The following is a 14265-nucleotide window of genomic DNA, read 5'->3' on the forward strand; positions in this document are numbered from 1 at the left end:
GTCACCGGACTCCTCCCCCCTGCCCTTCGTTAGCCGACTGAGCCACTTGGGGAAGGAGTCCGGTGACGTTGATGTCCGTGACGTCACCAGATCGCCGACGGGACTCCCGGAAGCCGGCGGAGAGGTGAGTGTTTTTCATTAGCGATCAAAATAATTTTAATCGATCAAAAAGTTTAACAACTCCTTAAGATTCAGACCATTCAAACCATGATTTTACTGTTTGTTAATGAAAAATGAATGTGGTTGATTACAAGTGAGAAACACAAAAAAAAACTATTTTCAACATATTTCCACACATGAGGCCTGGGGATTGATATACCTAACAAATCTGGATGACTTATCTAATACATCAGTCATGACTGTAACATCTCAGTTGTGTCTGCCTGTACAAAACCTGAAATATATATGTTTTCCTTATAGATGAAAGGTTTCCTGTCACATGCAAAATAGAAAAGAACTTTATATCACTGAATTATCTTGCTCGCTATGTGCAACCTCAACCTGCTGAGGGCTGTATTATAAGGCCGAGTGACGATACAATGGTCCACATCATTGAGCTGGATTCTCCAAACCTCTCATCACATAGGTAAAATTAACTGTACAATAAAGTCACTTTATTCTTCAGTTTTTCATACTTTTTACCTTACCGACAGAACAGACAGCGATTTTTGTTTGATCAGATATTATATGCTGTACACATATAGTATAAAAATCGTTATAAATACTTAATTAAATGCATTTGCATGAATAGTGGCTCTTTGTTTACTTGTGGGTGGAAAGAATTTGGACCGGACTGAAATATTTGCTTCTATTTTTGTGTAATTTCAGCTTAGTCCACACAAGCAATGTTTCCCAGAGTTGGTGGCATTGAGATAGCCAAAGTATCACATATGCTTTTCATTTCCAGTACACATTACATTGCCAGATTCTAATTGTCGTTGGAAGTTAAATCTACGGTACCATGCAGCTGGTTGCCTTGGTACAAGAAACACCCTCGATATTTTTAGGCTGTCGTATTATAACCTTTTCTGGTTTTACGTGCTTTGAATGAAATTCCTTCAGCATTTTTTTTTTTTAAACCAAGGGCTGAACTTGGATATATCTAGCCTAATGACATCTTAGCATGCCAAGAACGTTAATTTCCTTTAGAGCTGTGGTGGATTACTTACAGCTATAAACTGGGTGCTTCCAAACCAACCAATCAACTGCAGTTCACGCAGATAGAGAAGTCAATGTGTGTTTCTCATTTATATCAATATTTCATTTACTAGTGACAAGATAGAATAATGTCACTACTAGGGAAATATTAGCTTGCATTGTATGAAGTGTAGGTACCACCCATAGATTAGGCTTTTGCCCAACTCCAGCCAACACTTTTGAACTTCTGTGAAGTGTTAAAGCAGCCATTGATTAAAAAATGCAAAGTCTGCTTTAATAACATACCTTTACCACCCAAATACAAACATTCTTTGGAAAAGGGTCCAAAAAATGAGGCATTGTAAAAAAAATTAAAATGTCAATTTATATTATTATTATCATTATATTATTATACAGGATTTATATAGCGCCAACAGTTTGTGCACTGCTTTACAATATTAGGAAGACATTACAGTTACAATACAATTCAAGACAAGATGGTAAGGAGGGCCCTGCCCCTGAGCGCTTACAATCTTATAGAGAGGGGCAAGTGATACAAAAGGTGGTAACTGTGTGGGGAAGTTGTTTGAAAAAGTAATAGCTCAGCGGTTGGGTCGAGGTGGGAAAGGCTTCCCTGAAGAGATAAGTCTTATGGAATCGCCTAAAGGCAGACAGAGTAAGAGATAGCTGGACAAGTTGGGGTAGGGTATTCCAGAGGATGGGGAAGACTTTAAAGAAGTCATGGAGGTAAGCATAAAAGGAAACAACGAGAAAGCTAGAGAGCAGGAGGTCTTGGGAGGAGCAGAGGGGACACTTAGGGTGATATTTTGAAGATATAGCTGGGGGCAGTGAGTAAGTACTAGACTTGTGCACAGCATTAAAATGTATTTTGGAGGAAACTAATAAAAAGGGAAAAACCTTTGTTTTTGAAACGGATAATGATGCTGCACGAATAAAGCGCACAATTTAAAAAAACACACGGCGGCCATATTGGACACCGCCAAGGTCTGCGCATGGGACACCATGTTGGAGGCGGGGCTCATGACATCACTCTTCGCCGGGTGATGTCACCCGCATGTATGGGCACTGCCATCTCGGATGCAGCAAGATGCCGGTTCCCATATAAAACAAAATAATATATGCCAGAATATAGTTTTTCGTACATTCGGGCATATAATAATTTGTTATTATCGGATTCGGAGGAACTGCTGAATCAATGGAATGTCCTGATTCAGCAAGTTTTTCCGATCTAAATGCACATGTCTAGTAAATACTTACCTTCTGGCGTCATCATGACAACCTGCTTCTGTCAGGAAAGGTTGTTGTTTTGAAATCCTGCAAGAATACGCTCCAGCAAGAAATGACTCATCAGCCTATCTAACTTTTTTTCCATTGCTTAAAGGAAATGTTCACCTTTTGCAAAAATTAAAGAAATACATAATTAATAATATATTTTAAAAAATATGCATTTCTTTAATTTCATTCAAGCCGGGAAAGCATTGCAATTTTGATTTTTGATCACAGCTGCAAAGCTCAGGCTTCTGCACATTCTCTCCCAGGCAGAGCTTATAATGAGGTATGGAGTTTCAGTTAGGAGAGATGGGGGAAGGATAGCTGTACTTCAAACTGCATTAAATCACCACCTCATACGTCGCCCAGCTGTCCTTGCTTTAGGTAGATGCGGGAATATGGGCAACTCTACCTACAGTGAGGACCTTCTCCCCAGCTCTCCTAACCGAAACTCCGTACTTCAGTACTAGTTCTGCCAGTTTACTTATATGCAGAAGCCTGAGCTTTGCAGCTGTGATCGAGTGATCACAATTGCAATGCTCTCCCGGCTTGAATGCAAATATTAAAGAAATGCATTTTTTTATATATATATATATATATATGTTTAATTATGCATTTCTTTAATTTTTGCAAAAGGTGAACTTATCCTTTTAATGTTCACTTTTTATGTTCCTTACACCAAGCTATGTAGATTGTGTTTGGAAACAATTTCTACTTCTGATTTGGTTGTGATGTGGTGTTTCTGGTATATTGTCCACCTTCCGTATGTATACAGGGATTTGGTACTAGGAGAACTCTTTTAAACTTTTATTTTGTAGATAACTCCCAAGACACTTCTGTTTTTTATCAGTTGCCATTTGCTAGTGCAGTCTGTTTAGCACATGTTTCACAATTTGGAGAGAACTGCAATGTTTAATTGGTTGATCATGCTGGAACAGAAGATGTTAAACTGACTGGAGATAACTGGCATTCATTTCCCATTCTGTTTTTATTGTTCCCATTTAGTTCATTCCAGGTGGACATAATCATTGACATCAGGCCACTCGAACCAGATGCCAAACTTTCCAAGTGTCTCATTCTTATTCTGAAATGTGAAAAGGCAGTCAACTGGGTTATCAAGACGCACAATATTGCAGGCAACATAAAAGTCCTGGTATGTTGTTTTTTTTTATCTCTACTGCTATTTACGTTTATATATGCAATAACTTTAAAGTATAATTAAACTCTCATCACAATATAAGTATTTTTACACATTCTAATGTTTTCAGGATCATTTTTCTTTTATTTATTACATACTTTTGATGTCTGTTTTACATCCCGGTACAAATCTCCTTTCCATAAATTAGTTGCATAGGTAAATTAGTTAAAGAGATATGGGCAGAGCACATTTCTGCTAGCAAAAATACATCCTCGGATGCCTGTTTATTTCAAGTATTAGAGTGTGGGGTTATTCTAAAATGATGATGAATAAAATCCCATTTTAACCTTGCAGAATTATGCAGAATCCGAGTGTCTGGTCCACACATATTTTGCCATTCCTGTTTGCAATTCCCTGATCATGGTAAAAATGCATCCAGAGAGATAATGATCTGTTCCTTTAAAGTGTTTCTAAACACAAAAACAAAAATGTAATCTATTATAGCCTACCCATCCCTAAATGTCAAGGCTGCATTTATTTTCTTTTTTAGGCTTCGTTCTTTTAGTTTCACAATGTTATCCGACCAGTAACACACTTCCTGTCTTAGGAGGGCTCTACTCTGTGGAGGAGCAATGGGGCCACTCTCGGACAGCAGTATTGTTACCCCATGGAGAGGGTAGTGTTAGATATACTTGCAAATCTAGATAGAATTGACAAACAAGGTAAATCCAAACTCCAACACTTTTTAAGCAGTTACAGCTGCCTTTTTTTCCTTTTTGGATAAATGTTTTACAAAAAACCCTCTATCTGACACTTTTGCCGGACCACTTGGTCTATTAAATGAGTTTGAAAAATTACATACTTACTGGCAGGGTCACCAAGTGAGAATAAAGGAAAAAAAGCCTAAAAAAGAAAACTGAGGCAGCCACCACATCTAGGGATTAGTGAGCTGTAATATATTCTATTATTGCTTTTGGGTTTAGATAGATATACTTTAAGCAACCATGCATTCTGACCGCACAATCTCTGAGGCCGATCCCTGAAATCATATATCACATGACCAGCAGATCAGGAGGTTTTATCAACTTGGCTAATCTTCATTGACCTCTTGCAGTGGGTAGGACCAAGCTCTTTATACTATAACTTATTATAGGTACAGGTTTACACATTTTACCTCCTTTACCGTCTGAGTGGGCAGTGTAGGCTGAGCTGGTAAAATGCTTTTTTGTTTCATGCAAGGCCTCCATTAGGCCACAAAAACACTATTATATTTGCTGTCACTGTGATAAGTAACAATCAACAAAACAATTGATCGTTAGTAGATAGTCTTTCAAAAATATATACCTAAAATGGGCAACATATCTTAAGAAGTAAATGGAAACACAATTTGATTTGAACATGACCCCAATGACAAGAGCTCCCCTCTTATACTTGTTGATGGATTGTTAGCAATTCACTTACAATAACATACATTCTAACACCTTGCAAGGCTAAACTTATCTAGAGTGTTATGTTATCTCTGGTTTTAACTTATTTATAGACTACTAAATTAGTTTATAAATCCAAGTTATTTCATTCTTATCATCAACACTAATTGGCTTAACACTTTTGTGGAATTGGATAGGAAATTACTTATGATCACTTAGAGCAAACTATATGTATATTTAGACTGCAGAACAGACCAGTTATTCTAGAAAGCTGAACAGATGTCGTGCTTATCCATAACCATTAAGGTTTATCACAAACCTTAATTTCGATGTGAACACATTTTTGCAAATATCTTGTAGATATGTGATAGTTGCACAGTCAGCTGACTGCAATCTTATTTCTTTTGGCTGCTTAAAAAAAAAATACATCTGATTTCCTAATAAGATAATTATGTAGCATATACCACTAAGATGTTTTTGTGTGTTTACTGTGTTAAGAATAAAATGTTTACAAATGATTGTTTCATGTTTACCATCTGTAGCCTGCAGGTGGAGTTATTTTGCAACTGCAGTGCTAAAAGTAGCAGACACATTGCTGCATTCTACCTCCTAGCTGAGACAACAGTGTATTAATTAGTCAGTTCACCCAGGAAGCCAGAAACCATGTAGGCAGCCATGGGCTTTCTCAAATTTGCACACTTAGGGACCAGTCATAGAGCAGTGGTATGGCCTTACTGTGTGCTTTTATAAAAAAGGCACATTAATAAAGCACAGCACTGTGCTTTGAGTATCCTTCAAATTGCTTGCTTTGGGACGAAAGCATGTGAAGATTGGGGGGAAAAAAGGCCAGAAGGAGGAGAGCCTTGTCACATGACCTGTCAAACTTTATGAGACTGACCTCTCCTACAATGAAAAGCAGGATGTCACTAGCATACTGGAGGAATCTGACCATACGTGATATTGAGCCAATAGGACTATACGACATATTGAGCCTGATGAAGGGACCCTGCGCATCCCGGAAATGTTGCAACTCTTGTGACAATATGTCTATGCGTCAATAAAATATGTTTCTTTAGACACATTAATCTGGTGTGCTGGTGACATCCTGCTTTTTTTTATTAATCTGGGCGGTGCTATCCACAGTCATTTCAGCACCCTTCCTTAAGCGGTTTGCTGGTAAGTTTTGTGGTAAGTTTTCTTTTGAACTCTCCTACAATCACAAAGTGATCTTTGCAGCATTACATAGAAAGCACTCCACTGGGCACCATGAGCTCAATACCACAGTTTACATTTTATGAATAAAGCATCAAATGCAGATTACAGTGTGATATAAACACTGTGGTGTCTGTTGTAGAGGGGATAGTGAGATACAGGGGTTGATTTACTAACCTGATAAACACACCACAAACATGTATACACCTCTGTAGTGTGTTCTTTCCCAGCATGATCTATGGGTGGAATCTAAACACCTTTGTAGTGTGTACACACCCAGCAGGTGTGTTGTCCAAAGCCGAGCATGAATTGCAAGGTTATGATGTGTAAATTAGCTCTATGTTGTGTTGCTTGCGTTGATGAATGCAGGAATGTAAATGCATGAGCTAACCATTTTTGTCTAAACTGTGAAGCAGCATTATATATGCATCATGTGCATGATTTTTCCATATATGGCATTAGTGGAAATATGCTTTTAGAGACTTTTTGGTTGATAAATACGTTTTGCTGTGTAAAAATCACACGCACCTGGTGCGTGCATGTGTTTAGGTTAGTAAATCACCCCCACAGTCTCCTTTGTATATCGGCCCCTTAGTGTCATGGATTCACCTTGTAATAAATGCTTATTAGTGCAATAAATAATTTTTTTTTACACAAAGTGACTAGAAAAAAAGATCTGTTTTTGAACTTCAAAAAAATACATTTAACCAAAAACCATTATTGTTCCCCTTTTAACAGACCTAAATGGTAAGCTGTTCTTCTTTTAATTCATTTTAAAGTACATGATGTAAAAACTTGCAGAAAGTTAATGACAGTTCTTTTAAATAAAATGGCAATAACAATTTCATCCAAGCCTCAATCACCTTCTAATTAAATGGAAACTTGCACGAGGGATGAATTTCTCATGTCCCCAATGGGTAGTGTTTATATCTGATGTGGCTTTATGTTATTTTGGTCAGTGTAAACCATGGAGAACAGCTCTGTTGCTGTAACGTACTTGCGGCCTGTTCCAACTCTGTATGAACTAGGCTTGACCTTACGTTTCCATTTCAGCTTTCGTTTATTTCTATCTGGGTCTTCTTGACCCGGGTGCTTATGATTAATGTTCACTATAAATAAATAAAAAAGCAAAAAAATTTACCACTTAGGGATTCTGTCATCTGTGATTAACCCCTGCAGTACTTACAACTAGCTTTCCAAAATCCAGCAGGTATCAAGTACTGCACGGCATGCTAATTCACCAGGGAAGGGAAATCTCCACATTGTGGCTTACTGTAGGCTGCCAAATGTTTTTATTTAAAACATGTGTTGTTTGATTTTTTCTTTCTTCAAGATAAGTAGATTGTAATTTTTAGGGCTTTTACTCTGAATACTCTTCTGAAACGTCAACACTCATTCATGTAAGAATGGTGTTGAGGTTTTCTTATAGAAGTATATTTATTCCTAGAAGCTAATCCTTGTTAAGCTTACCTAGGGGCTCATTTAAAAGCAGCGGAGAAAAAAAAATGAACACAACATTTTAATAAAGTTATATGCTTTTCAAATGTGCTTTGGGTTCCACCGGCCTCAATACTTTGAAGCCGATGGAGTGCAATTTAAAATGAGTGTTGAAAAGTTATCCTTCAAGGTCACATGAGCAGCTCTTCCCTAGTAATGGAGGCTTTGCCGATTACACAACATGCCCAATTTTTAGGAAATAGTTTTTTTATCTTAATATTAATGAGATTATTAGCTTATTAATACTTTCTTATTTTTATTTAATCACTGAAAATGTTGAAGTGATGCCTGCCAACACTTTTCTATTATTACATTATTTGTATTGTATTTTATATACTCTGTTATTTCTGTTATTACATTACTTGCATTATATTATTTTATAAAATATTTTATGTATATATTTTAATGTTTTAAACAATTAGCTTGCAATAAAGGTTAATATTAGACATGTGCACTGCCAAAAAAATTCGTTTAGTTTCGTTTCGTTTTAAATTCGGATTTGTGTTATTTCGTTTTTCGGGATTCGGGTGTGAAAGTCAATTCGGATTCGGAATTCGGATTTGGACGAAATTCGGTAGCGTTAGGTCGAACGTTCGTTTCGTTTTCTGTTCTTATTCGTTTCGTTCGTTCGTGACATTCGAGGGGAAAAAATATTTTTCTCCTTCTCTAATGTCACTTTGCTCCAACGAACAAAACGAATAAGTAACGAATAAGAAACGAATAAGAACAGAATACGAAACGAACGCTCGAACTACCGCTACCGAATTTCGGAAATGGAAATTCGGATTCGTTTGCATTCGTTATGTCTGTAATTCGGAATTCGGATACATCCGAATGTCCGAATTTCCGAAAATTCGTCCGTCGATTCATGACGAATTGACATGTTCGCACATGTCTAGTTAATATGCAGTGAGGCATATTGGCAGAACCCACCAGGCTATCCTTGCTCCAAACACACCTTAGCAGAATTCCTCCAAACCTCCTAGAATGTGTAAGACTATGGCCCCAGTTAAGCATATCCAGTGGGGACTTTGTACCCAAATCTTAGACATGTTCTGACCTTTTCTTTGCTTTTACTTCTCTTGCTTCCTCTTAATGTAATCATAAGTTTATTACCAATGCATACTTTACAAGTGTGGAAAAATATGTTATAAGAATTCTATATATAACTGTGTAGGATATTATTTCTTATCAAGTTGATGATCTTATTGCCAGCATGAACAGCTGGTAAGCTACAGCTGCATCAGTAATTCTGGCCCTAGCTATGAGGGTGGTCTTGGATATGGTACCATTTGTGACTACAGCCATGATTTATTTCTAAATCTTTTTCCAAAACTCTTGAGTTTTAAAGTTCACTGCTTAGCCCCTCCCTTTCCTTATTAACCTAGTATTGCCCACTGTGCACAGTTCCATATCTCAATGCATTTGCAGGTAATTATATGCCTCCTCTAATGTTTAACACAACATTGCTGGGTTGGTCCAGATCGTGTCACAACCAGATGAACTCATCAATTAAAAAATAATCAATGGGTTAGTGTGAGCTACTGCACCATTTCTGAATCAATCCAGTACCGTATTCAAAAGCTACATTCACATCTCTGCATTTTTTACATGTTATTGCATGGGTTGCACTGTGTGTTTTTTATTTGTTTTAAAATAATATTACATGCACTTCCATTCATGGAACATGTTCTTTGCTGCAAACTGCACCAAAGATGCAGGTTAACATAGACTTATAACTGGACAGATGGGTTTTGCATGTAATTACATTACCAGATGGTGCTGCAAAAGATATATTAAGTCTATTTATGGGGTCATTTTTCTCTTAATTAACTGTATATTCAACCAAAGTTTTTGGTTTACTAACCTTACACCTAAAGCTCCAAAATCTTATTCTTAACCCCTTGCTTAAGAAAACTGTATACAGTGAGACATGATGGCAAATATACTGAAAAATAGATTTTGGGATTACTTTAACACACAAAATTGTCCAGCCATGGGGTAGTTCTAGAAATCCTTTTAAGTATCCTTTAAGTATCAAAACCAGTTGTTTGCTTGATATGCCTTCTATTGTAGATAATGAACTTATTTTTAAAGAGTGCTAAATTTAAATGGATAAGTTATGTTAATGTTTCATAGAAATACAATTCACATCGACATTCTTTACATACAAGCATGAAAATGTTTCAATTTGCATGAAGAAAATTCCAGACCGTAAAAAATAAACAGTTGTCGAAAATGAGATGCATTTTATTTGAAACTAAATCTAGAGTGGGTGCATCAATTGAACTGGATATTTAGCGTAGCTCATCTATCTGTGGTTTAGTAATGTCCATGCTTCAATTGACATAAAGTTCACATTTTATTTTTCTAATCTGAAGCCTCAGAAAAAGGTCATACATATTTTCACATATGTTAGTAATTGGGTTACCAAAGCATATTTTGTTTGCACACGGAGCGGGGTACCAAACCTTTTTTGTTGATATCTAATTCCAGTCTGTTATTGAAGGAAAGTACATGTTTCATGCTTGGAGATTTCAAGCTAGTCTGAGGTCACTTATTGTGGGAATGAAGGCGTGAGTACGCCCTATTCGTGATCAAAAGGCTTGTTCCAGCTATGTTTTTTTTCAAATCTTAATTGTTCTCTGCAAGATTTGTTTTAGATCACATTGACCTTTCTATATGGAATTCACTCTGGGGTGCCCAGAAAAAACTCCACATCTGTTTACTAGTGCAGTGTTTTCTATTTGAGGGTTCCCTATTTGCCCATTGCTACATTTTGCATTTCCTCTGTCTTTGCTAAAATCCAGAGGTCACGAGTGTTTTTCAGACGCATATGACAAGTGGTGAAAAGCTGCCTGTTTGAATAGGAATTCAGTAAGGAAAGTACACCACAATGTACAGAATGGTGCAGTATGTAGCATAACACACGGGGTAGAATGATGTGAAATATATACTGTAATTTACAACATAGTTTACAGAGTGAAGTGCTGTGAAGCATATTATGTACAGCATAATGTGCAGAGTAAAGTGGGATGAAGTATAATATGTACAGCATAGTGTGCAGAGTGCAGTAGGGTGACGTATGTAATGTACAGCATAATGTGTAAAGTGGTTTAAAGTATACTATGTACAGCACAGTGTGCAGTTTGGAATGGGTTGATGTATATAATGTACGGCGTAGGGTGCAGAGTGAAATATGTAATGACTAAAGTTTTGCCAGTGACCGAAACCTGGCACGATACAGGTTCTCCCAATGTTTTGTACCTCCTGTGAAACATGGGAAACATATTGCCTATAATAATTTAGGTTTCTTTTATTGTGTACAGTTGAGTAATTCTCTCTGATCTAAATTTGTGATATTGGTTAATTGTATTTACAAGTCTGATGCTGTTCTCATTCTAATGTGATTTTTCTATTTGCTCTTCCATCTGTAGACTCCAAACAGTGTCAGCTTTGACAAAGATACAGAAAAATCTCTGTTAACAAGCAAACGGGTGATCCCAAACATTCCATCAACGCAGGAGGGTTTAATCAAGTGGGCCTCTGATGAAAATTACCCAGCCAATTCCTACACTCATGCATCAGTGGCAAACAAGTTCCACATTAAACTCGTTGATGACATAGGTAGGGATTAAAAAGCTCAATATTTGCACATGTGAATTTAATTTAATGTGCATTCACTTTGATACCAGATGGAGACATCTGCACTGTGCTTGTCGTATGGCTGTGGTAAAAAAAAGAAAAATGTATACATATAAAATCAGTGTAAATCTGAGACATGTTTGTTTTGCAGACTTTTCTTTGCAGAATAGAGACAAGAGTATTCCTGCTGTTTACTCCACGGATTTAGGTTCTGTATTACTACAAGAACCTTAATTTAAGGTCCCTAATCAGATTAGCGATCCAGCATGTATTTTTATTTTTTATGATTCTGTAATAGCTTTTCAGTCTATTTATACAAGGCTTCATATTGCGTAGCTTAAAAATGTGCAAGGGCCAAGAATTAGGTCCCAGTATGATCATATTCATGGAACATGATTATAGGCTTTAGGCATGAAAACTATAATGTTCCAGTGCATCTTTTTCTAAAATCTACTTTTTGAAAAATCTGTTTTTCTTTAAAATGAAAACTATTCACCAATCGGTATTTATAGTAATTTGCACCTTCCTTCTTGAATTGTTAGCGCAGCCATTACTCTCTCTGGGATTATTTGTTTTGATGTATTACTTGCTTGTATCCTGCCACAACAAAACTGTTGCGTACTAAGGCTATCCTGTCTCTTGTCTGAGCTCAGTGCTGACAGCAGACACTCCTAAAACTACATATAACAATGGTCAAATGTCAGTTAGCAGCCAAGTGTTCCTTATTAACCCTGAGCTTAGGCAAGAGTCATGTCAGGCTTCATGATGTCCGAGGTTGCTGACACAGGGCCAATCTTTTTGCTCTGACAGGGAAGGAACACCATGCACACACAGCTATTCCTGGGAGGTAATGTTGCACTGTTATAAAATGTAGGTGGAACTGAACTTAACAACTAATTCAGAAACTAAAGATATGTTATAGGGAACATCTAGAAATATTAATTGTGCAGTACCTGAAAAATTTACATTTTGTCTGAAATTACTCCTGAGGAATAGCAGTGTACTTTCTGGTATGTAGGGGTTCCCAGGCACTACTGTGCCTACAGCCTCATAGTTGTATATTTTTGCAGTGTGAGATCTAAGACTACTAATCCCAAGAGATGTGTTGATATTGCCACTGTGCTGCTAATTGTTCTTCTTGCTGGAGGCTTCAACATAAGGAATCAAAACTCTGCCTCTACCAAGATGGCTGCCTCCACACAGAGACTGTGCAGTACAAGGCATGTTAAATCAGTAATCTGAAAAAGATCAGCTGCAGGGAGACCACAGGCAATGCTGCTGACTAATGCTTTGCCTTCTTTGTCTGCTTTTTCGGGCACAGCTTCCAAAGTGTAGTTCCTCCCTAAGGACAGAGATTCAAATTCTTGCAAATGTCTGTTCCTTAATGATTCACTTTAACAGCCAAAAGCAGAAGTAACAAAGTTTAGAAAATATATTGCAGAATACATATTCTGTGTGGAATATATTAATAATTCAAACACATATCTAGATATAGTCCCTTCCGCATCCAAAGTATATAACTATTTACTGGTGTGAGTGCATTGCAAGTTACCAACTTATACACAATAACTTATTCTTTTTGGATTCTTTGTCACATTTAAAGTGTATCTACATCCAAAACCTTTTATTAGTTTTGGATAGCGTGAGAAAGGATCAGAACTCCTATTAGGCATTATTACCAGTCTGGTAAAAAGGTTGTCCCCAGAACAGGAAGTGAGGGCAAATCTCTCTAAGAGCAACACTGACAGAAATAAAAATGCTTTTCTTTTTTATTAAGTTAAGTAGGTGGATTGCTAGAACCTCTGTTAGCTTTTTATTGTCGTCGGTTTCCTTGTTGCAGATTGTCCTTACTTCCTGTCTGGAAAAAGGTTGTCCCCAGATCAGGAAGTGAAGATACATCTCTCTAATGGAGCAGTGCAACCTTTTAGGAGTTCTAGCTTTTCTCTTTTCTATCCATAAGTAAAAAATGGGGGTATAGATATAATTTAAGCATCGCTACCAGAAAGCCGGTAATGCACTATAGCCATATCACACATCTCTCCTTTTGTTGCATGTCAAGGTGACAACATTGTTACTTTGGCAAGAAGTGAGAAGAAATCAAACAGGCGCAGAGAGAGCAATAAAATGCTGATGTAGGTTCTATTATTTTCCCACCCTACTAACAAAATCATTTTATTGCTATTGTGTCCATGTTAGAAAGATTTCCCATCACTTACCTTCCTGGATACAACTTTGTTCTAACTGTTCCATATTCTACCTAAACTAAAAAAAATTGGGGATAGACTTTAACCAGTGTAATTATTTTGAGTGTAAGTGGATTGATTGCATCTGCCACAGTCATAATACCCCCAAAAAATGTCCTACATGTAATTATAATTTAAATGAAATAATATAATAGCAATGTATTAGTTCTGAATTGTTAAAATGAATATATGAATTATTGCTATGAACTATTTTTTTAATTGTTCAGTAGAGATGAACGATGAAGACAAGTCGGCAATTCCCCCTGAATGGTTAGACTTTCTGCGTCCGAGTGATACAGAAGGAATAGAAGAGTATGATCATACATCAGAACATTTTCTGCATGGAGATATAGAAGGTCTAGATGAGAGAGCCTTGCTGAAAGAACCAGAGGAAGCACAGGGGAATATTAATGTTGCCTTGTCTGTTAAATGCAATGAGACTAAGATGGTGGCAGCTGTACAAAAAGAAAGCCTACAGGTGCGTAACTTTAACATACAGTTAGATTGGTTTATATGTAAATATGATCAATTAAATCAGGTGTTTTTGCATTTAAAGAAATATGATGTAACATAAGTAATTTTTTTTCCTTTAATGACTTGCAAAATTATTGGTAAATGCATCAAAATTCAGATCTTTGGCACGCAAATGGAAGGGAGTCATGGTGACAAAAAAAAT

At 36.9% G+C, this 14265-nt stretch overlaps 1 protein-coding gene across 1 annotated transcript in view; it reads left to right on the forward strand.

The window, feature by feature from the left end:
• Positions 1-14265, forward strand: part of TGFBR3 (transforming growth factor beta receptor 3) — a 186226-nt gene that overhangs the window by 130422 nt on the left and 41539 nt on the right. The window contains exons 6-9 of the mRNA XM_018565083.1: positions 421-586; positions 3433-3580; positions 11139-11328; positions 13820-14067. Of these exons, the coding sequence (XP_018420585.1) occupies positions 421-586; positions 3433-3580; positions 11139-11328; positions 13820-14067 (752 nt within the window). The remainder of the gene's footprint in view (positions 1-420; positions 587-3432; positions 3581-11138; positions 11329-13819; positions 14068-14265) is intronic.

Source organism: Nanorana parkeri, unplaced genomic scaffold (genome assembly GCF_000935625.1).
Source record: "Nanorana parkeri isolate BGI_ZX_2015 unplaced genomic scaffold, ASM93562v1 scaffold811, whole genome shotgun sequence".
In the NCBI taxonomy this organism is placed as follows: domain Eukaryota; kingdom Metazoa; phylum Chordata; class Amphibia; order Anura; family Dicroglossidae; genus Nanorana; species Nanorana parkeri.